Genomic DNA, 23,985 nt, shown 5'->3' with positions numbered 1-23,985 from the left:
ATCTGCTGGATTTTATGGAAGAATAGGTTTTCCACAAGATTCCCACTTGGCCCCACTTTGCCACAGTATTACGGGTGTTGTCACAAACGAGGGAGACAGCTGCCATTTTCTAGGAGGAGCTGGTAAATGCAGTGCTCCACTGGGGTTTGGCAAGTTGTTTCGCTTTGTTGTTTGTTTTTGGTTTAGTTTAGTTTGGGTTTTTCTTTCCATTTCATCAGCCCCTAGGTGAAAGCCATACACTTGTTCTGGCCAGAATCCTCAAACACTTCAAAAATAAATTTAAAAGAAACTTGTTTTTCCTTGAGATCTGAAGGAAGGAAACATCACTGAGCAGTGCAGAAGGCACCCAGTGACTGCAGATAGTCTCAGGACATCCAGCCCTATATTTTTTGTTGTTGTTTTGTTGTTGTTGTTTTGTATTGTTTTGTTTTTAACAAAGCAGTGCCTAGGAGAGGCTTCCAGCTTACCATATGACTGGCAGTGCCTAGGCAGTGCCTATAGGATCACGGAATTATAAGGGTTGGAAAAGTCCTCCGAGATCCAAGGTCCAACCGTCCCCCTACCACCAATGTCACCCACTAAACCATGTCCCCAGGCACCACGTCCAACCTCTCCTTGAACACCCCCAGGGACGGCGACTCCACCACCTCCCTGAGCAACCCGTCCCAACGCCTGACTGCTCTTTCTGAGAAGAAATGTCTCCTCATTTGCCACCGGAACGTCCCCTGGCACAACTTGAGGCCATTCCCTCTGGTCCTATCCCTGGTTACCTGTGAGAGAAGACCGACTCCCCAGCTCCCCACAGCTTCCTTTCACGGAGTTGTAGAGAGCAAGGAGCTCTGCCCTGAGCCTCCCCTTCTCCAGACTGAACAACCCCAGTTCCCTCAGCCGCTCCTCATAGGACTTGTGCTCCACAGAGGCATAGAAAATCCAAATACCACCCATGCCCCCCCTCCAGAAGGTGAGGCAGAACTTCTCAAGCCAGACTAGGACAACTTGGCTTCAACCTCTGGTGCAGGCGCTGTCAGCAAAGGTTGCTGGTGCTCGACGAGGGGTGATTAACCTTCCACATCCATGTACGCATTCACGATTTTCTGCTTTGGCAGCACCTTCCCAACACCGAGGAGCCAAGGCTCCGGTTTCTCTCACAGTTCTGGTCAGAGCTGTGCGACAAGCCAAAGGCAGGGGGATTTTCCAGAGTGCCGGCTTCAATCCCATTCAAATCTGTTACGGGGTTATAATCACAGACTGCAAAGGAGACCACTGGAGGTTTAGTAAAACAAAATAAAAGCCAGAATGACAACATGACACGTCTCCCCTTGCTGTGTAAGCTGTGAGGGAGTGAGGAGGGCCGTCTCTTCCCCAAGGGATGGGAGCCAAGGGGGGGCAAAGCGGCCGACAGCACAGTAGCCTCCCTGGCCAAGAGCAAGCCCCACGGTGCCCGAGTGAGGTGAGCAGGGCAGAACTGGGGACAGAAGCCAGGCTCAACCAACAGCCCAGGTCAGCAGGCAGGTCTGGGCCCAAAACGTCAATCTTTAGGCCCACACCAGGCCCCACGATGGCCAAGGCTGGGAAGTCAGCCTGCGGGCAGGAGCCATGAGCGTGGCCACGGCTAGAAACCAGCTCCTCTACAAAATACACCCGTCGAGTTCTGGAAGCCCCAAAGCGAGCTTAAACGGGACCCACAGGCGGGGACTGGGGTGGGTGGAAGCCCCGCGTGAGGCTGCGGAGGCCATCGAGGCCTGCGGCCCCTCAGCGCCCTCGGCCATCGTGGAAAGGCCAGCGACCGAGGAGGTTCCTCGAATCTGCAAAACGGAGATGTTGTTCCCATCTTCCAGACAAGCATGAAGGTGGATGCAGGAACTAAAGACACGTGCTGAATTGGGACGGGATCGGTGAATTCTGGAGGAGATACCGGGGGAGCCTGATGGAGGCCTTCTCCTCAAGGGGGGCTACGGGAAGGCTGGAGAGGGACTCTGTCAGGGAGAGTAGTGGTAGGACAAGGAATAAGGGATTTAAACCAAAACAGGGCAGATTTAGATTAGATTTGAGGGAGAAATAATTTCTTATGAGGGTGCTGAGGCACTGGGGTGTCGCCCAGAGGAGCCCAAGGCCAAGTTGGATGGGGCTGGGGGCAGCCTGGCCTAGGGGAAGGTGTCCCTGCCCTTGGCAGGGGGGCTCTAGAATCATAAAATCATGGTTTGGGTTATGAGAGACCTCGAATATCATCCAATTCCAACAATTAGATGATCTAATTAGATGAAGGAAGGGAACTCCTAACTGCCTGCTGTGACACAATGTGCACAAGGGGGACGGGAAAGGAGCGATGCTTTTTGGAAGGGGAGGCTTCCAGCTGGAAACATCCACTGGGGACGTAGCACACCTTGACCTCTTTCCTGGAAAACATTCTGGAGAAATTTGTGTTTTCCTGATGGCTTTGCGGAGAGCCGCTTTGACGTCCTTGTTCCTCAGGGTGTAAATCATGGGGCTGAGCAGGGGGGTGAGGATGGTGTAAGTGACCGAGATCAGCGCGTCCTGGCCCGACCAGGAGCTGGAGCCCGGCCTCAGGTAGATGAGGGAGGCGCAGGCGTAGTGCACGAGCACCACGGCCAGGTGGGCGCTGCAGGTGGAGAAGGCTTTGTGCCTCCCCGCGGCCGAGGGGATGCGCAGGACGTCGGCGAGGATGAAGAGGTACGAAGCCAGGAGCAGCGTCAGCGGGACCATCAGGGCGAAGACGCCCAGCGCCACGATAACGGCCTCGCCGGCGTCGCTCTGCCTGAAGGCCACGCGGAGGACGGGGGAGATGTCGCAGAAGAAGTGCTCGAGCTGCCGGCTGGCCTGGAACGGCGAGCAGAACACCAGGGGGGTGACCAGCTGGGCCACCAGCAGCCCGCTGAGCGCCGACGCGGCCACCAGCTGCGCGCAGAGCCGCCGGGTCATGATGCTGCTGTAGGCCAGCGGGCGGCAGACGGCGACGCAGCGGTCGTAGCCCATGGCCGCCAGGAGGAAGGAGTGGGAGCAGCCCAGCAGGAGGAAGAAGTACATCTGGACGGCGCAGCCCAAGAAGGAAATGGCTTTTCTCTCCGCCACCAAGTCCACCAGCATCTTGGGGACGATCACGAGGGTGTAGCAGGTCTCGGAAAAGGACAGGACGCAGAGGAAGAAGTACATGGGTGTGTGAAGGCTCCGCTCCACCCTTATGACGGTCATGACAGCCGTGTTCATGCTCAGTGTGAGCAGGTAGAGAAGCAAAAACACCCCGAAGAGCAGCTTCTGCAGCTCCGCCAGGCTGGAGAACCCCACGAAGATGAAGTCGGTGGCCATCGTTTGGTTTTCACTGCCCATGGAAGCTTTCCGCAAGGAGCCAGGCCAAAGAGGGGTGAAAGAGCTTCAAGGGGGGGTTGTCTGCTGCTATGCCAAGGAGAATTTGCTCCAGCGCTGCTCAGCAGACCCCTTCCCGGTCTCTGTGCCCCCACCACGGGCTCTGTTCCTGACATTAGCAGGGTGCACGCGTGGGCTTGGGGCTGGTGAGCGCTGCGGGCAGCCCTCGGCCTCGCTGCAGCTCCCGGTGCTCCCCAAGCAACTCAAGGACCCCCGGCTCCCCTCACCAAGCCGCAGTGTCTGTCAGGGTGGGTGCACGGCCACCGGGGCTCACCCGGGGCATGGCAGCCCCCGCGGGGAAGTCCCGTTGCTCGTCTTGTAGCAGGGAAAGCGGTATCTGCAAGGGCAGGTGCTGCGAGGGCAGGCGAGTCACGGGCTGGAAGGTGGGGCAGGGGACGCAAGATGTCGCGGGGGAACTCCTGGAATTGGGGAAAGTGGCTCCTAGGGGCTGCAGGAGGGGGGAAGCGGTGCTGCAGAGCCTCCTGCTCGTTCAAGGGGCACGTGGGCTGTGAGAGGGCGCGGAGCTGTGGCTGACGAGGTGCTGGAGCTGCTGGGGAAGCAGAGCAGGCAAAGCAGGGCTTTGAGCAGCGCAGCCACCTCCGGCTGCAGTCCTGGACCCAGAACGGGGATTATTCCAGCGAGGGGAGAGTGGGGAAGGGTCTTGGCTCCCCTGCAGGACCAAGGGACATGGTGGCCTGGGGTGGCGTGGCTGGGCTGTCCCCTTCCACCCCCGATGGGCGTCAAGCAGAGGGGTTGGGTGGAACAAGGCTCGGACTTCGGGGTCCTGCCACGGGACCTCTCCCTCCCCTCCAGTCCCCGCAATGAAGGTGCAGAAAAGAAATCCGTGGGGCTGGAGCGGGGAAAAGAGCCCTGAAAGCACACGTGCGCTGGCCCGAGGGATGCTCAGGAGTGGAGAGGGCTTGGGGAGCTTTGGCACGCTCGTGGCTGCGGGCTTCTACGTGAGCCCCAGCCCTCCCATCCCCATGGGCAGGGGAACTGCAGCAATTAGCTCCAGAGGTGCACATTAACCCACCCAAGGGCGGTGATGTCCGCACCCCTTGCTAGTTGGTTGCAGTGGGCATAATTAAGAGCCAGCCTCCCTTAGGCAGACCCAAAATACCATTGGCAGCTCTCAGTAATGGCCACGTGCTGAAACCCAGGTTGGAGGATTTTGTATTATTATTATCTTATTTTTATTAAATTTTATTTTTATTTTTATTATTTTTGCATTGCTTTTGCATTATTTTATTATTGCATTACTTTATTATTGCATTACTTTATTATTGCATTATTTTGTCTTTTTGAAAGCAATACACACCCGTAATGAAAGATGAAGAAAGGTCAATGTTGTCAGAGCCAGTGCTGACCCTTGGGTGTACTTTCTGAGCAATGGCAAAGGAGCAGAATCTCCCAGCTACGAGCTGATCAGCGAACCCACCCCGCGCCCCTAAGATTACGCTCCCCAGACAATTAGTTTCATTTCCAACTACGTGAAAGCATGAAAGCACTAGCTGGTGCAATGGCAGCGACCACAGAGGTCACTGCCACACCCTGTCCTTTGCAGCAAGGACTTGCAGAGTTTAGCAGAATTGTACTTGGTATCAAGAAGCACGCTACATCATTTGTTCCAAAAGCTCAAACCACATTTTTTATCTGGGGCCATCACCGGATTTGCCACCGGGCTTGGAATTTTGCTGATCCTCAGGGTTGCTCTTCTTCTCGGAGCCACTTGTGGACTTCTTGTCCTGCTCCTGTGAAAATAGTTGGGTTTTCAGCAAGCCCAAAGCCTTCCTGCATGGTGTCTGCAGTGCAAGGGAGCCAAGAAGCAATGGGAGGGAGCCAGGCGGGCCCCCATCACCATTCCTGCCTGCCAGCCACAGCTCTGGGTACATCCTCTCTGCCATGGTACCTTTGATTGATGGTCGTTTTTATTCTCTTTCTCCTCCCGCTTCTTTCTCCAACGAACCTTCATATCACTGAGTAACTTCAACAAAATCTTTTTTTCGATCTCCCTCTCATCCAGCCTCTTCCTCTCAGCCTCCCTCTCCTGCTCAGCTCTCTCATACTGGGCTTTCAGATCTGTTGAGAGAGAAGCAAAGATGGCTCAAAGGCAGGAGATGAGCCCCAGGCCCCCAAGGAGTACTGTCCCTCCGTGCCGTGCCAGTCCCTCTCCAGGCAGTGGCATTTCTCCAGCCCCAAAATTACTTTCTATCTGCTCTTCCTTCTCGGTCAGCTCATGGTCGACTTTGAGGATGGTTCTGGCCATAGACTCTCTCTTCTGGAGGAAATCCTGCAGCGCAGCATCCGCCTGCAGGGACATGGGGAGGGCAGGAGTCAAGGGGTGAAGCAGCAGCTCCAGGCGAGTGGTTTTTTGGGAGGGGGCGGTGGGACGTGGAGCCTCTGCCCTCGCCTCGGAGCTGTTCATGTTCCTACCTTCACCCCCTTGCCAGGCAGTTTCCTGTATTGCTCCACCAGTGCCTGCTGATCTCTTTGGAAGTGCTGGTAGCCCCCCAACATGAAGTAGACCCCGTCATTGATCCGTCTGTCCAAGTCCTGGAAGAGCTCCTGGAGGGCGGCCGTGCACTTCTCGTGGGATACCCGCTCGTTCCGCATCCAGAAATGTTCCTTAAGTGCCTCTAACTGGACCTGTGCAGAAGGACACAGAGGGAAGGCTTCAGCCCAGGTTGAGTGGCTTCCACCTCTCTCAACCAGGCAAAAAAAAAAATGCCTGTTGAGCACTGGAACGGGCTTCCCAGGGAGGCTGTGGAGTTTTCTTCCCCATGGAGATATTCGAGATTTATCTGGACGCCTACCTGGGCAACCTGCCCTAGGGAACCTGCTTTGATTCTCGAGGTCCCTTCCAAGCCCTACAGTTCCGTGTGTGAGAATAAAGCCAGGCTGGCAGGGAAACGGGGCTCTGCAGCCTGTGGGGTGATCAGCGGGGAGGTGAAGCCCCCATGGGCTGCAGACAGGGAAGCTAACTCCCGTCGCAACAGCCAGAACCCCCGTGAGATAAACCTTTCCTGCGTATTACTGTCAGGCTTGGTGTCTTCTAAAACCAGCCATTAGTAAAGAACCCAAAGCCCAAAAGTGTTTTTATGAATATATTTTATAAAAAATCTTTGTATGAATCTACTAATGGCAAGAGGCAGGCCGAGGAGAATCTCCATTCGTTACTGGAAGCAGGGGGCAATGTGACTGCTGAGGTTCTTAACGCCTCCTTTACTAGCCAGACCTCTTATCCTCGGGGTATTCAGCCTCCCGACCTGGAAGTCTGGGGCGGGGGCAGAAGAACCCCCCCACACTTCAGGCTGGGGACCTGCTGCTCCGCCTGGCCAAGTCCATGGGGCCAGATGGGATCCACCCGAGGGTGCTGAGGGAGCTGGCGGTGGGATTGCTGGGCTGCTTTCCATCATCTATCAGCGGTCATGGTCATCTGGGGAGGGCCCTGGAGACGTGCTAACGGGACACCCGTCTATAAAGAGGGTCGTAAGGAGGAGCCGGGGACCTACAGGCCTGTCAGCCTGAGCTCGGTGCCAGGGAAGGGGACGGAGCAGGTCTTGATGTGTGACCATGCAGCTGGTGACCGGTCACCAGTGGTGTTCCCCAGGGGTCGGTGTTGGGCCCATCCTCGTTAATATCTCCATGGAAGGCTTGGATGAGGGAACTGAGTAAGTTTGCAGGTGACACCAAGCTGGGGGAAGTGTCGATCTGCTGGAGGATAGGAAGGCCCTGCAGGGGGACCTGGGCAGGTTGGATCGATGGGCAGAGGCCAAGGGATGAGGTTCAACAAGGCCAAGTGCCAGGTCCTGCACTTGGGGCACAACAACCCCATGCAAGGCTACGCGTCTGGGGGCAGAGACACTACAGGTTTGGGGGCAGAGTGGCTGCCAAGCTCTGCAGAGGAAAAGGATTGGGGGTGTTGGTGGATGCTCGCCTGAAAATGAGCCAGCAGTGTGCCCAGGGGGCCAAGAAGGCCAACGGCATCCTGGCTTGCCTCAGGGATAGTGCGGCCAGCAGGACCAGGGAGGTGATCGTCCCCTGCTCCTGCACCGCAACTCAAGTGCTGGGTTCAGTTTTGGGCCCCTCACTACCAGAAGGACATCAAGAAATGTTGGACGTGGTGCTTGGGGACGTGGTTCAGTGGGTGACATCGGTGGTAGGGGGACGGTTGGACCAGATGACCCTGGAGGTCTTCTCCTACCCTAATGTTTCTATGATTAGAGGGCACGGCACTGGCCTGGCCAGCAGGGACCACACTGCTCCCCCCAGGCTAGGGGTGACGGTGTCCCCGGGGGGCATCACCTACCGTGAGCTCTGCCTGGAACCGCTCCCTGCTCTCCTCGAAGGCCCGTTCCGTGAAGAGCCGCTTCGCCTCCTCCTCACACCGCGCGTGCAGCTCCAGCAGCTCCTGGGTGGTCTCCGTGGGCAGCCCCTGCTCCATCTGACTCTGGTACAAGGCCACGGCCTCCTTCAGCGCCGCCGAGTTTTCGATCTCTGCCAGCGCCAGCACCGCGCTCTCCAGGCACGGCACAGCCCCTCTCTGGATGGCCTCCACGTAGCTCACCACCAGGGTCCCCAGCCCTGCCAGGGAGGGGTGACGGATCTGCAGCCCGACCAAAACGACCGGGGTCCTGCCCTAACTCCACTGCCAGGGGCCCCTCACGGCCCCGACCTTCTTTTTCTAGCTCTTTCCCAGCCACACGCGACACCTAGGAGCTCCAAACCCAGAGGTAAGTGCCACAGCTGGCACAAAAACGCATCTGTGCCCCCCCCAGCAGCCTTTTGCTCTGCATCTGAGCCTTGTCCCGACACAGTCCCAAGAGCTTGGACCCTCGGGACACCGGTACTCACTGCTCCCCGTTATCTCGTGGCCACCAGGGATGGTCTTGGGGGGACAATTCTGCCCGATGTAGCTGCAGAAGCGCTCCTCCTGCTGCTGGAATTCAGGGTCGAGCATGTTGTCCGGGAGCTCCTCCAAGCGGGGCAGGTCCTTCTTCCTGGCTGGCTGGTCGAAAACGAAGCACTTGCGCTCCGGGAAGAGCTGGCGGATGCATTCCCGCAGCCGGTTGTAGCTCTGGGCCTCCTGGCTGCTCCCTGTGGGGCAACAAGGGGTCAGAAAAAGCCCCCAGGGCTCAGCCTCGCGGTGCCTTCCACCGCAGCCGTGTCTGGGGCTGTACACGTATGCATCCAGCGGCACGGCACCGCTCCCCTACCATCCTTCAACTTCAACGCGTTCTCCAGGTATTCGTCCTCGGAGATTTCCTTCCCGTCCACCTCCAGCTGCAGCGTGAAATCCCGGACAGCCCAGATGAAGGTTGGGAAGAACAGGGCTCGTCTGTCCGAACCCGGCTGCTCTTCTCCTGCCTGCACAGCTCCTGCCTCCTTGGGTGCTGTTTTCACCTGGACACACTCTGACAGCTTCAGCACATAGCTGGGGAGCCGGCTAAGGAAGTGGGGACCTCAGCTCTGAACACAGGGGCACCCCCGGCCCATGAACACTTGGCACTGGTGGAGCCTTTCTGGGGACAGAGGCCAGCCCAGTGCCACCAGGAAGAGGGAGAAAAGCCCCGGGGATACCGAGCAGGTCCCTGGGCACCACTGGGAGGTTTCCTCTCCCCACACAAGGAACTGGGGTATGGGATCCCCGTGGGCCCCAGGCAGGGAGCAGGGGGCACCCCGTGTGCGCCCACAAAGGATACTGCAGGTTGTCCATGGCCTGCTGGTCAATGGTGCCCTTGCTGTTGTAGATCAGGGTGCTGGAGAGCAGCACGGCCAGCACGAAGATCCACGTGTCGTTCTCGGTGTCGCCCTGGAACAACGACCCCAGGTTCTCACCTTATCCAGCAGCCCCATGCAAGACCCCTTCAGGCACGACCCCGAATGCCCGGACCCCGAGTGCTGCCAGCCAGCATCCCATGGCAAAACCATCCCCTGGGGAGACCCCACAGCATCTCCAGGGCTTCCCACATCTCTTTATCCTCAGCTCTTTCACTCTCAGGCTCCCACAACATGTTCCCCGAGCTCCCCAGTCCTGCTCAGATGCCATTTGCCAGGGAAGCAGAAGAATTTGGCAGCTCGTTCACCCCACCAGCCCTCTCCTCACTCCCCGGGCTTTCTGCCCCACGGCTTCAGCTCCGGTTCCAGCAGAGGCTCCTTCCTGGAAGGGACTAAACCCAGAAAGCCCAGGCGCGAGGGAAGTCCCCGCTTCTCCCCCACCTTCTCAGTGTCTCCCAGCCCCTCGGTGTCCAGCAGCACCAGCGCGTATCCAGGTTTGCAGGGGTGAGGCACGCACCATATCCAGATTCCTTTGGTGTGCGCCCGCACGCTGGAGCCCAGGGAGAAACCTGGGGGTGCAAAGAGCCTCAGCAGCGTGAAATACCGAGCAGGAGAAGCCGAGCACCTCGGCCAGCCCAGGGGATGTGCACATCTCATCCCCTTCCCTTACCTCTCCTCTGCCCAGCCAGCCTGTTCAGGAGGTAGGACTTGCCGCTGCGGTACGGCCCGGCGATGGCCACCACCACCATGGGCTGCGTGATCTCTGACAGCAGCTGCAGGGCCCCCGGCTGCACCACGAGCCCCTTCCCCTTCTTGTTCTTGATTAGGCAGACGGGCTCCGGCTTCTGGATTTTGGATGCCATTGCTCACAGCCGCGCAGCCTGCTGGGGAGACGGGCTGCTTAGCAAGGCGGGGGCACCCCGCCCCAGGAACATCGTCACCCGACTTCATTTCCCCAAACAAAGCAGAAAGGATGCCCTAGCTTCCTCCCTGCGTACCTCCTCTTTTTACCCCCTCCAGGCTGAAGCTTCGGGGATCTCATGAAGATCTGCACCGTGCCCGATCCCCCCACAGGGTCCGAGCCTGGGGCAGGTACTAGGGGGTCGCACACAGGCTCCCAGCCCCCCCGTTCCCTTTGCTCCATCCCAGAGCAAAGACGGAGCCAACCTCCGCACCTCTCTGTCCTCCCCCCGGCAGGGAGCTCTTCGGCTCGCTGGGGTCCGTGGGATCCCTTTCCTGTGCCCCCTGCCCATAGCTGCCTGCGTGGGGCTGGGGATGAGGGATGGGGATGGGACTCACCTTCAGCTTCCCGGGCCTGCAGAGCTCTGAAACACCTTGGGTGCTGCCTTGTGTCCCCTGCCTTGGTCCAACCCTTCTCTTCCTGTTCCGGGAAATGACGGGGAGGAAAAATAGGAAGCGGAAGACTGACCGTGTGAGATATGTTCATCTGATTCGTGTCAGTATGGAACAATGCTAGGGCCGCATGGTATGATGAATGTGACCTTCTGTCTTACATACCCTTGTATAAGCACAAGTCTAAGAAAAACAGAGTGGTTAATGTATATAATTCTTGTGTCTTGCAAAGGAATGTTTTGGCAATTCGTGTCAAGAGAGAGCTTGAAGGGAAGCGTATTTCTAGGCTTTTCCTTGAAGTCTCTGATGTCTGGGGGGGTTTCAGAATAACTGCTAACTATTATGACTATTGCATGGGACACTATGCAAGTCTCTGCTATCTGGCCAGGAGATGAAGGAGACGGGGAGAGCTGAAGAACAACTAGAAGACAAAGCTTGCAGGGGATGTTGCACAAGTCTCTGACATACAGCCAAGTTGGACAAAGGAGAAGGACAAGAGGGAGGAAGACTTTGAGCCTTCAGCACGAGAGACCCCCAGAGGGACCCCCGGAGACTGATACGCATGCTCCAGTAGGAGGGTTTGGATTCCAGAAACTAATTATAATAACCCTGTTTTTTTTAGAAGTAGTAATGACTATGTATCAGCCTAGGAGCATAAAAATCAGCTGCTTGATGTAACTGCTGTGCGTCTTGGTGGAGCAGAGACTCCTGGCGCACCCAGCACTGTTTGCTTACCTCTATTCCTTTAATAAATTGTAAACTTTGATTATAGTCCTATTTTGAAGACTGAGCCATTTATTACAACCAGATGTCACGAGCACCGTCCTCTGCCTTACCCTTTGGCTGGGATAGGGTGACTTCTCTTACTGCTGGCTGCGACTGCACTGCGTTGGGATGTAGGATGCGAATACTCTTGGCAACTGGGGTGGTTTGAGCCGGAATCACCCAAGTATCTCACTTAGGTGATAAAAACGGAGGTAAAAGCTTGTGGCTTAACCCAGGGTCACGCTTAGGTGCTAAAAAAGCAAAGCTAAAAACTTGTGGGTTGAGATAAAGACCATTTAATAGGACAGAAAACGAAGGGATAATAACAATGACGTCCCATGGCGTGGGATATCCCTTTGGCCAGGTTGGCTCTGCCGTGTCTCCTCACAGCTTCTTGTGTACCCGCAGCCTCCTGGCTGCTCGGGCAGCACGAGAGGCTGAAAAGTCTCTCTGAAAAGGCTTAAGGACTTAGGAGAGCTTTGGGCATCGCTTCGAGGTGCAGAGGGGCACCGGGAGGTGCGGTGTGCCCCGGTCTTTCCTCTGCCAGGAGTCAGAAGATGCTGGTGCATTCCCTCACTGGTTTCTCGGGTGTGCCCAATGCTTTCTTCTTCCTTTCATGCTCTGCCTTTCCCCACATCTCCTCCAGCCAGTCCTGGCCATGGTGAGCGCCCTCCTTTCTCTTGATGGCCTCTGGAGGCCTGGGAGCCCCCAGTCACAAGAAGGTTGATAATAAACAAATAAAAGGAATAATAAAACGATGCTGCAAGTAGATGGAGCTGTTTTGCAAGGCAGAGCCGCTGCAAGGGACTTTCCAGAGCGACACTGCAGCGGTACTTGGAGGAGCAGAAATGTCTCCTCATCGTGAGCTTTGATTTGACAGCAGAGTAAAATCTGCTGGATTTTATGGAAGAACAGGTTTTCCACAAGATTCCCACTTGGCCCCATTTTGCCACGGTATTACGGGTGTTGTCACGAACGAGGGAGGCAGCTGCCATTTTCCCAGGAGGAGCTGGTAAATGCAGTGCTCCACTGGGGTTTGGCAAGTTGTTTCGCTGTGTTGTTTGTTTTTGGTTTAGTTTAGTTTGGGTTTTTCTTTCCATTTCATCAGCCCCTAGGTGAAAGCCATACACTTGTTCTGGCCAGAATCCTCAAACACTTCAAAAAGAAATTTAAAAACCCCTTGTGTTTCCTTGAGATCTGAAGGAAGGAAACATCACTGAGCAGTGCAGAAGGCACCCAGTGACTGCAGATAGTCTCAGGACATCCAGCCATATTTTTGTTGTTGTTGTTTTGTTGTTGTTGTTGTTTTGTTTTGTTTTGTTTTGTTTTTAACAAAGCAATGTCTAGGAGAGGCTTCCCCCTTACCATATGACTGGCAGTGCCTAGGCAGTGCCTATAGGATCATGGAATTATTAGGGTTGGAAAAGCCCTCCGAGATCCAAGGTCCAACTGTCCCCCTACCACCAATGTCACCCACTAAACCATGTCCCCAGGCACCACGTCCAACCTCTCCTTGAACACCCCCAGGGACGGCGACTCCACCACCTCCCTGGGCAACCCGTCCCAACGCCTGACTGCTCTTTCTGAGAAGAAATGTCTCCTCATTTGCCACCGGAACGTCCCCTGGCACAACTTGAGGCCATTCCCTCTGGTCCTATCCCTGGTTACCTGTGAGAGAAGACCGACTCCCCAGCTCCCCACAGCTTCCTTTCACGGAGTTGTAGAGAGCAAGGAGCTCTGCCCTGAGCCTCCCCTTCTCCAGACTGAACAACCCCAGTTCCCTCAGCCGCTCCTCATAGGACTTGTGCTCCACAGAGGCATAGAAAATCCAGATACCACCCATGCCCCCCCTCCAGAAGGTGAGGCAGAACTTCTCAAGCCAGACTAGGACAACTTGGGTTCAACCTCTGGTGCAGGCGCTGTCAGCAAAGGTTGCTGGTGCTCGACGAGGGGTGATTAACCTTCCACATCCATGTACACATTCACGATTTTCTGCTTTGGCAGCACCTTCCCAACACCGAGGAGCCAAGGCTCCGGCTTCTCTCACAGTTCTGGTCAGAGCTGTGCGACAAGCCAAAGGCAGGGGGATTTTCCAGAGTGCCGGCTTCAATCCCATTCAAATCTGTTACGGGGTTATAATCACAGACTGCAAAGGAGACCACTGGAGGTTTAGTAAAACAAAATAAAAGCCAGAATGACAACATGACACGTCTCCCCTTGCTGTGTAAGCTGTGAGGGAGTGAGGAGGGCCGTCTCTTCCCCAAGGGATGGGAGCCAAGGGGGGCAAAGCGGCCGACAGCACAGTAGCCTCCCTGGCCAAGAGCAAGCCCCACGGTGCCCGAGTGAGGTGAGCAGGGCAGAACTGGGGACAGAAGCCAGGCTCAACCAACAGCCCAGGTCAGCAGGCAGGTCTGGGCCCAAAACGTCAACCTTTAGGCCCACACCAGGCCCCACGATGGCCAAGGCTGGGAAGTCAGCCTGCGGGCAGGAGCCATGAGCGTGGCCACGGCTAGAAACCAGCTCCTCTACAAAATACACCCGTCGAGGACTGGAAGCCCCAAAGCAAGCTTAAACGGGACCCACAGACGGGGACTGGGGTGGGTGGAAGCCCCGCGTGAGGCTGCGGAGGCCATCGAGGCCTGCGGCCCCTCAGCGCCCTCGGCCATCGTGGAAAGGCCAGCGACCGAGGAGGTTCCTCGAATCTGCAAAACGGAGATGTTGTTCCCATCTTCCAGACAAGCATGAAGGTGGATGCAGGAACTAAAGACACGTGCTGAATTGGGACGGGATCGGTGAATTCTGGAGGAGATACCGGGGGCGCCTGATGGCGGCCTTCTCCTCAAGGGGGGCCACGGGAAGGCTGGAGAGGGACTCTGTCAGGGAGAGTAGTGGTAGGACAAGGAATAAGGGATTTAAACCAAAACAGGGCAGATTTAGATTAGATTTGAGGGAGAAATAATTTCTTATGAGGGTGCTGAGGCACTGGGGTGTTGCCCAGAGGAGCCCAAGGCCAAGTTGGATGGGGCTGGGGGCAGCCTGGCCTAGGGGAAGGTGTCCCTGCCCTTGGCAGGGGGGCTCTAGAATCATAAGATCATGGTTTGGGTTATGAGAGACCTCAAATATCATCCAATTCCAACAATTAGATGATCTAATTAGATGAAGGAAGGGAACTCCTAACTGCCTGCTGTGACACAATGTGCACAAGGGGGACGGAAAAGGAGCGATGCTTTTTGGAAGGGGAGGCTTCCAGCTGGAAACATCCACTGGGGACGTAGCACACCTTGACCTCTTTCCTGGAAAACATTCTGCAGAAATTTGTGTTTTCCTGATGGCTTTGCGGAGAGCTGCTTTGACGTCCTTGTTCCTCAGGGTGTAAATCATGGGGCTGAGCAGGGGGGTGAGGATGGTGTAAGTGACCGAGATCAGCGCGTCCTGGCCCGACCAGGAGCTGGAGCCCGGCCTCAGGTAGATGAGGGAGGCGCAGGCGTAGTGCACGAGCACCACGGCCAGGTGGGCGCTGCAGGTGGAGAAGGCTTTGTGCCTCCCCGCGGCCGAGGGGATGCGCAGGACGTCGGCGAGGATGAAGAGGTACGAAGCCAGGAGCAGCGTCAGCGGGACCATCAGGGCGAAGACGGCCAGCGCCACGATAACGGCCTCGCCGGCGTCGCTCTGCCTGAAGGCCACGCGGAGGACGGGGGAGATGTCGCAGAAGAAGTGCTCGAGCTGCCGGCTGGCCTGGAACGGCGAGCAGAACACCAGGGGGGTGACCAGCTGGGCCACCAGCAGCCCGCTGAGCGCCGACGCGGCCACCAGCTGCGCGCAGAGCCGCCGGGTCATGATGCTGCTGTAGGCCAGCGGGCGGCAGACGGCGACGCAGCGGTCGTAGCCCATGGCCGCCAGGAGGAAGGAGTGGGAGCAGCCCAGCAGGAGGAAGAAGTACATCTGGACGGCGCAGCCCAAGAAGGAAATGGCTTTTCTCTCCGCCACCAAGTCCACCAGCATCTTGGGGACGATCACGAGGGTGTAGCAGGTCTCGGAAAAGGACAGGACGCAGAGGAAGAAGTACATGGGTGTGTGAAGGCTCCGCTCCACCCTTATGACGGTCATGACAGCCGTGTTCATGCTCAGTGTGAGCAGGTAGAGAAGCAAAAACACCCCGAAGAGCAGCTTCTGCAGCTCCGCCAGGCTGGAGAACCCCACGAAGATGAAGTCGGTGGCCATCGTTTGGTTTTCACTGCCCATGGAAGCTTTCCCCAAGCAGCGAGGCCAAAGAGGGACGCAGGAGCTTCAAGGGGGGGTTGTCTGCTGCCGTGCCAAGGAGAATTTGCTCCAGCGCCCCTCAGCAGACCCCTTCCCGGTCTCTGTGCCCCCACCACGGGCTCTGTTCCTGACATTAGCAGGGTGCACGCGTGGGCTTGGGGCTGGTGAGCGCTGCGGGCAGCCCTCGGCCTCGCTGCAGCTCCCGGTGCTCCCCAAGCAACTCAAGGACCCCCGGCTCCCCTCACCAAGCCGCAGTGGCTGTCAGGGTGGGTGCACGGCCACCGGGGCTCACCCGGGGCATGGCAGCCCCCGCGGGGAAGTCCCGTTGCTCGTCTTGTAGCAGGGAAAGCGGTATCTGCAAGGGCAGGTGCTGCGAGGGCAGGCGAGTCACGGGCTGGAAGGTGGGGCAGGGGACGCAAGATGTCGCGGGGGAACTCCTGGAATTGGGGAAAGTGGCTCCTAGGGGCTGCAGGAGGGGGGAAGCGGTGCTGCAGAGCCTCCTGCTCGTTCAAGGGGCACGTGGGCTGTGAGAGGGCGCGGAGCTGTGGCTGACGAGGTGCTGGAGCTGCTGGGGAAGCAGAGCAGGCAAAGCAGGGCTTTGAGCAGCGCAGCCACCTCCGGCTGCAGTCCTGGACCCAGAACGGGGATTATTCCAGCGAGGGGAGAGTGCGAAAGGGTCTTGGCTCCCCTGCAGGACCAAGGGACATGGTGGCCTGGGGTGGCGTGGCTGGGCTGTCCCCTTCCACCCCCGATGGGCGTCAAGCAGAGGGGTTGGGTGGAACAAGGCTCGGACTTCGGGGTCCTGCCACGGGACCTCTCCCTCCCCTCCAGTCCCCGCAATGAAGGTGCAGAAAAGAAATCCGGGGGGCTGGAGCGGGGAAAAGAGCCCTGAAAGCACACCTGCGCTGGCCCGAGGGATGCTCAGGAGTGGAGAGGGCTTGGGGAGCTTTGGCACGCTCGTGGCTGCGGGCTTCTACGTGAGCCCCAGCCCTCCCATCCCCATGGGCAGGGGAACTGCAGCAATTAGCTCCAGAGGTGCACATTAACCCACCCAAGGGCGGTGATGTCCGCACCCCTTGCTAGTTGGTTGCAGTGGGCATAATTAAGAGCCAGCCTCCCTTAGGCAGACCCAAAATACCATTGGCAGCTCTCAGTAATGGCCACGTGCTGAAACCCAGGTTGGAGGATTTTGTATTATTATTATCTTATTTTTATTAATTTTTATTTTTATTTTTATTATTTTTGCATTGCTTTTGCATTATTTTATTATTGCATTACTTTATTATTGCATTACTTTATTATTGCATTATTTTGTCTTTTTGAAAGCAATACACACCCGTAATGAAAGATGAAGAAAGGTCAATGTTGTCAGAGCCAGTGCTGACCCTTGGGTGTACTTTCTGAGCAATGGCAAAGGAGCAGAATCTCCCACCTACGAGCTGATCAGCGAACCCACCCCGCGCCCCTAAGATTACGCTCCCCAGACAATTAGTTTCATTTCCAACTACGTGAAAGCATGAAAGCACTAGCTGGTGCAATGGCAGCGACCACAGAGGTCACTGCCACACCCTGTCCTTTGCAGCAAGGACTTGCAGAGTTTAGCAGAATTGTACTTGGTATCAAGAAGCACGCTACATCATTTGTTCCAAAAGCTCAAACCACATTTTTTATCTGGGGCCATCACCGGATTTGCCACCGGGCTTGGAATTTTGCTGATCCTCAGGGTTGCTCTTCTTCTCGGAGCCACTTGTGGACTTGTTGTCCTGCTCCTGTGAAAATAGTCGGGTTTTCAGCAAGCCCAAAGCCTTCCTGCATGGTGTCTGCAGTGCAAGGGAGCCAAGAAGCAATGGGAGGGAGCCAGGCGAGCCCCCATCACCATTCCTGCCTGCCAGCCACAGCTCTGGGTACATCCTCTCTGCCATGGTACCTTTGATTGATGGTCGTTTTCATTCTCTTTCTCCTCCCGCTTCTTTCTCTGATGAGGCTTTCCATCTCTGAATGACTCATGCTCCTCCATATCGCTGAGTAACTTCAACAACGTCTCTAGGTGTTTGATCTTCCTCTGAACCAGCCTCTTCCTCTCAGCCTCCCTCTCCTGCTCAGCTCTCTCGTACTGGGCTTTCAGATCTATTGAGAGAGAAGCAAAGATGTCTCAAAGGCAGGAGATGAGCCCCAGGCCCCCAAGGAGTACTGTCCCTCCGTGCCGTGCCAGTCCCTCTCCAGGCAGTGGCATTTCTCCAGCCCCAAAATTACTTTCTATCTGCTCGCTACACAGCTCTCTTACTTTGTTTCTGTACGGCTTCTAAAGAAAGACATCATGATCTCATAAATTAAACCAGAGAGAGAAACATTTGAAAAAAGCCTTCAACATTATTTCCAAAAGCTCAAACCACATATTTTATCTGGGGCCATCACCGGATTTGCCACCGGGCTTGGAATTTTGCTGATCCTCAGGGTTGCTCTTCTTCTCGGAGCCACTTGTGGACTTCTTGTCCTGGTCCTGTGAAAATAGTCGGGTTGTCAGCAAGCCCAAAGCCTTCCTGCATGGTGTCTGCAGTGCAAGGGAGCCAAGAAGCAATGGGAGGGAGCCAGGCGAGCCCCCATCACCATTCCTGCCTGCCAGCCACAGCTCTGGGTACATCCTCTCTGCCATGGTACCTTTGATTGATGGTCGTTTTTATTCTCTTTCTCCTCCCGCTTCTTTCTCTGACGAGCCTTCATATCGTTGAGTAACTTCAACAACGTCTTTTGGTTTTCGACCTCCGTCTCATCCAGCCTCTTCCTCTCAGCCTCCCTCTCCTGCTCAGCTCTCTCATACTGGGCTTTCAGATCTGTTGAGAGAGAAGCAAAGATGGCTCAAAGGCAGGAGATGAGCCCCAGGCCCCCAAGGAGTACTGTCCCTCCGTGCCGTGCCAGTCCCTCTCCAGGCAGTGGCATTTCTCCAGCCCCAAAATTACTTTCTATCTGCTCTTCCTTCTCGGTCAGCTCATGGTCGACTTTGAGGATGGTTCTGGCCATAGACTCTCTCTTCTGGAGGAAATCCTGCAGCGCAGCATCCGCCTGCAGGGACATGGGGAGGGCAGGAGTCAAGGGGTGAAGCAGCAGCTCCAGGCGAGTGGTTTTTTGGGAGGGGGCGGTGGGACGTGGAGCCTCTGCCCTCGCCTCGGAGCTGTTCATGTTCCTACCTTCACCCCCTTGCCAGGCAGTTTCCTGTATTGCTCCACCAGTGCCTGCTGATCTCTTTGGAAGTGCTGGTAGCCCCCCAACATGAAGTAGACCCCGTCATTGATCCGTCTGTCCAAGTCCTGGAAGAGCTCCTGGAGGGCGGCCGTGCACTTCTCGTGGGATACCCGCTCGTTCCGCATCCAGAAATGTTCCTTAAGTGCCTCTAACTGGACCTGTGCAGAAGGACACAGAGGGAAGGCTTCAGCCCAGGTTGAGTGGCTTCCACCTCTCTCAACCAGGCAAAAAAAAAAATGCCTGTTGAGCACTGGAACGGGCTTCCCAGGGAGGCTGTGGAGTTTTCTTCCCCATGGAGATATTCGAGATTTATCTGGACGCCTACCTGGGCAACCTGCCCTAGGGAACCTGCTTTGATTCTCGAGGTCCCTTCCAAGCCCTACAGTTCCGTGTGTGAGAATAAAGCCAGGCTGGCAGGGAAACGGGGCTCTGCAGCCTGTGGGGTGATCAGCGGGGAGGTGAAGCCCCCATGGGCTGCAGACAGGGAAGCTAACTCCCGTCGCAACAGCCAGAACCCCCGTGAGATAAACCTTTCCTGCGTATTACTGTCAGGCTTGGTGTCTTCTAAAACCAGCCATTAGTAAAGAACCCAAAGCCCAAAAGTGTTTTTATGAATATATTTTATAAAAAATCTTTGTATGAATCTACTAATGGCAAGAGGCAGGCCGAGGAGAATCTCCATTCTTTACTGGAAGCAGGGGGCAATGTGACTGCTGAGGTTCTTAACGCCTCCTTTACTAGCCAGACCTCTTATCCTCGGGGTATTCAGCCTCCCGACCTGGAAGTCTGGGGCGGGGGCAGAAGAACCCCCCCACACTTCAGGCTGGGGACCTGCTGCTCCGCCTGGCCAAGTCCATGGGGCCAGATGGGATCCACCCGAGGGTGCTGAGGGAGCTGGCGGTGGGATTGCTGGGCTGCTTTCCATCATCTATCAGCGGTCATGGTCATCTGGGGAGGGCCCTGGAGACGTGCTAACGGGACACCCGTCTATAAAGAGGGTCGTAAGGAGGAGCCGGGGACCTACAGGCCTGTCAGCCTGAGCTCGGTGCCAGGGAAGGGGACGGAGCAGGTCTTGATGTGTGACCATGCAGCTGGTGACCGGTCACCAGTGGTGTTCCCCAGGGGTCGGTGTTGGGCCCATCCTCGTTAATATCTCCATGGAAGGCTTGGATGAGGGAACTGAGTAAGTTTGCAGGTGACACCAAGCTGGGGGAAGTGTCGATCTGCTGGAGGATAGGAAGGCCCTGCAGGGGGACCTGGGCAGGTTGGATCGATGGGCAGAGGCCAAGGGATGAGGTTCAACAAGGCCAAGTGCCAGGTCCTGCACTTGGGGCACAACAACCCCATGCAAGGCTACGCGTCTGGGGGCAGAGACACTACAGGTTTGGGGGCAGAGTGGCTGCAAAGCTCTGCAGAGGAAAAGGATTGGGGGTGTTGGTGGATGCTCGCCTGAAAATGAGCCAGCAGTGTGCCCAGGGGGCCAAGAAGGCCAACGGCATCCTGGCTTGCCTCAGGGATAGTGCGGCCAGCAGGACCAGGGAGGTGATCGTCCCCTGCTCCTGCACCTCAAGTGCTGGGTTCAGTTTTGGGCCCCTCACTACCAGAAGGACATCAAGAAATGTTGGACGTGGTGCTTGGGGACGTGGTTCAGTGGGTGACATCGGTGGTAGGGGGACGGTTGGACCAGATGACCCTGGAGGTCTTCTCCTACCCTAATGTTTCTATGATTAGAGGGCACGGCACTGGCCTGGCCAGCAGGGACCACACTGCTCCCCCCAGGCTAGGGGTGACGGTGTCCCCGGGGGGCATCACCTACCGTGAGCTCTGCCTGGAACCGCTCCCTGCTCTCCTCGAAGGCCCGTTCCATGAAGAGCTGCTTCGCCTCCTCCTCACACCGCGCGTGCAGCTCCAGCAGCTCCTGGGTGGTCTCCGTGGGCAGCCCCTGCTCCATCTGACTCTGGTACAAGGCCACGGCCTCCTTCAGCGCCGCCGAGTTTTCGATCTCTGCCAGCACCAGCACCGCGCTCTCCAGGCACGGCACAGCCCCTCTCTGGATGGCCTCCACGTAGCTCACCACCAGGGTCCCCAGCCCTGCCAGGGAGGGGTGACGGATCTGCAGCCCGACCAAAACGACCGGGGTCCTGCCCTAACCCCACTGCCAGGGGCCCCTCACGGCCCCGACCTTCTTTTTCTAGCTCTTTCCCAGCCACACGCGACACCTAGGAGCTCCAAACCCAGAGGTAAGTGCCACAGCTGGCACAAAAACGCATCTGTGCCCCCCCCAGCAGCCTTTTGCTCTGCATCTGAGCCTGGTCCCGACACAGTCCCAAGAGCTTGGACCCTCGGGACACCGGTACTCACTGCTCCCCGTTATCTCGTGGCCACCAGGGATGGTCTTGGGGGGACAATTCTGCCCGATGTAGCTGCAGAAGCGCTCCTCCTGCTGCTGGAATTCAGGGTCGAGCATGTTGTCCGGGAGCTCCTCCAAGCGGGGCAGGTCCTTCTTCCTGGCTGGCTGGTCGAAAACGAAGCACTTGCGCTCCGGGAAGAGCTGGCGGATGCATTCCCGCAGCCGGTTGTAGCTCTGGGCCTCCTGGCTGCTCCCTGTGGGGCAACAAGGGGTCAGAAAAAGCCCCCAGGGCTCAGCCTCGCGGTGCCTTCCGCCGCAGCCGTGTCTGGGGCTGTACACGTATGCATCCAGCGGCACGGCACCGCTCCCCTACCATCCTTCAACTTCAACGCGTTCTCCAGGTATTCGTCCTCGGAGATTTCCTTCCCGTCCACCTCCAGCTGCAGCGTGAAATCCCGGACAGCCCAGATGAAGGTTGGGAAGAACAGGGCTCGTCTGTCCGAACCCGGCTGCTCTTCTCCTGCCTGCACAGCTCCTGCCTCCTTGGGTGCTGTTTTCACCTGGACACACTCTGACAGCTTCAGCACATAGCTGGGGAGCCGGCTAAGGAAGTGGGGACCTCAGCTCTGAACACAGGGGCACCCGCGGCCCATGAACACTTGGCACTTTGTGGGCACTGGTGGAGCCTTTTGGGGGACAGAGGCCAGCCCGGTGCCACCAGGAAGAGGGAGAAAAGCCCCGGGGATACCGAGCAGGTCCCTGGGCACCACTGGGAGGTTTCCTCTCCCCACACAAGGAACTGGGGTATGGGATCCCCGTGGGCCCCAGGCAGGGAGCAGGGGGCACCCCGTGTGCGCCCACAAAGGATACTGCAGGTTGTCCATGGCCTGCTGGTCAATGGTGCCCTTGCTGTTGTAGATCAGGGTGCTGGAGAGCAGCACGGCCAGCACGAAGATCCACGTGTCGTTCTCGGTGTCGCCCTGGAACAACGACCCCAGGTTCTCACCTTATCCAGCAGCCCCATGCAAGACCCCTTCAGGCACGACCCCGAATGCCCGGACCCCGAGTGCTGCCAGCCAGCATCCCATGGCAAAACCATCCCCTGGGGAGACCCCACAGCATCTCCAGGGCTTCCCACATCTCTTTATCCTCAGCTCTTTCACTCTCAGGCTCCCACAACATGTTCCCGGAGCTCCCCAGTCCTGCTCGGATGCCATTTGCCAGGGAAGCAGAAGAATTTGGCAGCTCGTTCACCCCGCCAGCCCTCTCCTCACTCCCCGGGCTTTCTGCCCCACGGCTTCAGCTCCGGTTCCAGCAGAGGCTCCTTCCTGGAAGGGACTAAACCCAGAAAGCCCAGGCGCGAGGGAAGTCCCCGCTTCTCCCCCACCTTCTCAGTGTCTCCCAGCCCCTCGGTGTCCAGCAGCACCAGCGCGTATCCAGGTTTGCAGGGGTGAGGCACGCACCATATCCAGATTCCTTTGGTGTGCGCCCGCACGCTGGAGCCCAGGGAGAAACCTGGGGGTGCAAAGAGCCTCAGCAGCGTGAAATACCGAGCAGGAGAAGCCGAGCACCTCGGCCAGCCCAGGGGATGTGCACATCTCATCCCCTTCCCTTACCTCTCCTCTGCCCAGCCAGCCTGTTCAGGAGGTAGGACTTGCCGCTGCGGTACGGCCCGGCGATGGCCACCACCACCATGGGCTGCGTGATCTCTGACAGCAGCTGCAGGGCCCCCGGCTGCACCACGAGCCCCTTCCCCTTCTTGTTCTTGATTAGGCAGACGGGCTCCGGCTTCTGGATTTTGGATGCCATTGCTCACAGCCGCGCAGCCTGCTGGGGAGACGGGCTGCTTAGCAAGGCGGGGGCACCCCGCCCCAGGAACATCGTCACCCGACTTCATTTCCCCAAACAAAGCAGAAAGGATGCCCTAGCTTCCTCCCTGCGTACCTCCTCTTTTTACCCCCTCCAGGCTGAAGCTTCGGGGATCTCATGAAGATCTGCACCGTGCCCGATCCCCCCACAGGGTCCGAGCCTGGGGCAGGTACTAGGGGGTCGCACACAGGCTCCCAGCCCCCCCGTTCCCTTTGCTCCATCCCAGAGCAAAGACGGAGCCAACCTCCGCACCTCTCTGTCCTCCCCCCGGCAGGGAGCTCTTCGGCTCGCTGGGGTCCGTGGGATCCCTTTCCTGTGCCCCCTGCCCATAGCTGCCTGCGTGGGGCTGGGGATGAGGGATGGGGATGGGACTCACCTTCAGCTTCCCGGGCCTGCAGAGCTCTGAAACACCTTGGGTGCTGCCTTGTGTCCCCTGCCTTGGTCCAACCCTTCTCTTCCTGTTCCGGGAAATGACGGGGAGGAAAAATAGGAAGCGGAAGACTGACCGTGTGAGATATGTTCATCTGATTCGTGTCAGTATGGAACAATGCTAGGGCCGCATGGTATGATGAATGTGACCTTCTGTCTTACATACCCTTGTATAAGCACAAGTCTAAGAAAAACAGAGTGGTTAATGTATATAATTCTTGTGTCTTGCAAAGGAATGTTTTGGCAATTCGTGTCAATAGAGAGCTTGAAGGGAAGCGTATTTCTAGGCTTTTCCTTTAAGTCTCTGATGTCTGGGGGGGGTTCAGAATAACTGCTAACTATTATGACTATTGCATGGGACACTATGCAAGTCTCTGCTATCTGGCCAGGAGATGAAGGAGACGGGGAGAGCTGAAGAACAACTAGAAGACAAAGCTTGCAGGGGATGTTGCACAAGTCTCTGACATACAGCCAAGTTGGACAAAGGAGAAGGACAAGAGGGAGGAAGACTTTGAGCCTTCAGCACGAGAGACCCCCAGAGGGACCCCCGGAGACTGATA

The 23,985-nt window shown here is 57.1% G+C and overlaps 4 protein-coding genes across 6 annotated transcripts; all 4 read right to left on the bottom strand.

The window, feature by feature from the left end:
• Positions 1–221: 221 nt before the first annotated feature.
• LOC309889038 (olfactory receptor 10K1-like) lies at positions 222–3,324 on the bottom strand (the record flags this gene model as incomplete). The annotated part of the gene is made up of 3 exons (XM_082781714.1): positions 222–307; positions 1,494–1,651; positions 2,384–3,324. 3 exons carry the CDS (start codon positions 3,322–3,324, stop codon positions 222–224), a joined length of 1,185 nt encoding a protein of 394 aa, XP_082637840.1.
• A 1,259-nt stretch (positions 3,325–4,583) lies between these two features.
• Positions 4,584–10,560, bottom strand: LOC309889076 (guanylate-binding protein 1-like). 2 transcript variants are annotated; one of them, XM_082781770.1, is made up of 11 exons: positions 10,459–10,560; positions 9,830–10,040; positions 9,601–9,728; positions 9,084–9,193; positions 8,598–8,815; positions 8,236–8,478; positions 7,691–7,965; positions 5,815–6,027; positions 5,587–5,689; positions 5,291–5,460; positions 4,584–5,132 (listed from the first exon to the last, which is right to left on the bottom strand). In XM_082781770.1, exons 2-11 carry the CDS (start codon positions 10,020–10,022, stop codon positions 5,031–5,033), a joined length of 1,755 nt encoding a protein of 584 aa, XP_082637896.1. In that variant the 5' UTR covers positions 10,023–10,040; positions 10,459–10,560; the 3' UTR covers positions 4,584–5,030. The 2 variants fall into 2 exon arrangements, with proteins under 2 accessions (XP_082637896.1, XP_082637897.1); XM_082781771.1 differs by having other exon boundaries at positions 9,830–10,043; positions 10,459–10,529.
• Positions 10,561–12,388: 1,828 nt separating this feature from the next.
• Positions 12,389–15,498, bottom strand: LOC309889037 (olfactory receptor 10K1-like; the record flags this gene model as incomplete). Its single annotated transcript, XM_082781713.1, has 3 exons — positions 12,389–12,474; positions 13,722–13,825; positions 14,456–15,498. The coding sequence occupies 3 exons, from the start codon at positions 15,496–15,498 to the stop codon at positions 12,389–12,391; spliced, it is 1,233 nt and encodes a 410-aa protein (XP_082637839.1).
• A 1,259-nt stretch (positions 15,499–16,757) lies between these two features.
• On the bottom strand, positions 16,758–23,474 carry LOC309889075 (guanylate-binding protein 1-like). 2 transcript variants are annotated; one of them, XM_082781768.1, is made up of 13 exons: positions 23,373–23,474; positions 22,744–22,954; positions 22,515–22,642; positions 21,998–22,107; positions 21,501–21,718; positions 21,139–21,381; positions 20,594–20,868; positions 18,723–18,935; positions 18,495–18,597; positions 18,196–18,368; positions 17,953–18,037; positions 17,465–17,664; positions 16,758–17,306 (listed from the first exon to the last, which is right to left on the bottom strand). In XM_082781768.1, the coding sequence occupies exons 2-13, from the start codon at positions 22,934–22,936 to the stop codon at positions 17,205–17,207; spliced, it is 2,043 nt and encodes a 680-aa protein (XP_082637894.1). In that variant the 5' UTR covers positions 22,937–22,954; positions 23,373–23,474; the 3' UTR covers positions 16,758–17,204. The 2 variants fall into 2 exon arrangements, with proteins under 2 accessions (XP_082637894.1, XP_082637895.1); XM_082781769.1 differs by lacking the exons at positions 17,465–17,664; positions 17,953–18,037.
• Positions 23,475–23,985: the final 511 nt, after the last annotated feature.

The sequence above is a fragment of the Aythya marila genome (genome assembly GCF_965140915.1).
Source record: "Aythya marila genome assembly, chromosome: 32".
In the NCBI taxonomy this organism is placed as follows: domain Eukaryota; kingdom Metazoa; phylum Chordata; class Aves; order Anseriformes; family Anatidae; genus Aythya; species Aythya marila.
Note: the sequence above shows the minus strand (reverse complement) of the source record. Positions and strands in the feature narration are given on the sequence as shown.

Coding starts and splice junctions, on each gene's coding strand:
- LOC309889076 (XM_082781770.1), bottom strand. CDS start 10,022: ATGGCATCCAAAATCCAGAAGCCGGAGCCCGTCTGCCTAATCAAGAAC. Junction 8,479..8,597: donor CGCGTTGAAGTTGAAGGATG/GTAGGGGAGCGG, acceptor GTTGCCCCACAG/GGAGCAGCCAGGAGGCCCAG. Junction 7,966..8,235: donor CCACGAGATAACGGGGAGCA/GTGAGTACCGGT, acceptor CCTCCCTGGCAG/GGCTGGGGACCCTGGTGGTG.
- LOC309889075 (XM_082781768.1), bottom strand. CDS start 22,936: ATGGCATCCAAAATCCAGAAGCCGGAGCCCGTCTGCCTAATCAAGAAC. Junction 22,108..22,514: donor GGCTGGGAGACACTGAGAAG/GTGGGGGAGAAG, acceptor TCGTTGTTCCAG/GGCGACACCGAGAACGACAC. Junction 18,598..18,722: donor TGCCTGGCAAGGGGGTGAAG/GTAGGAACATGA, acceptor ATGTCCCTGCAG/GCGGATGCTGCGCTGCAGGA.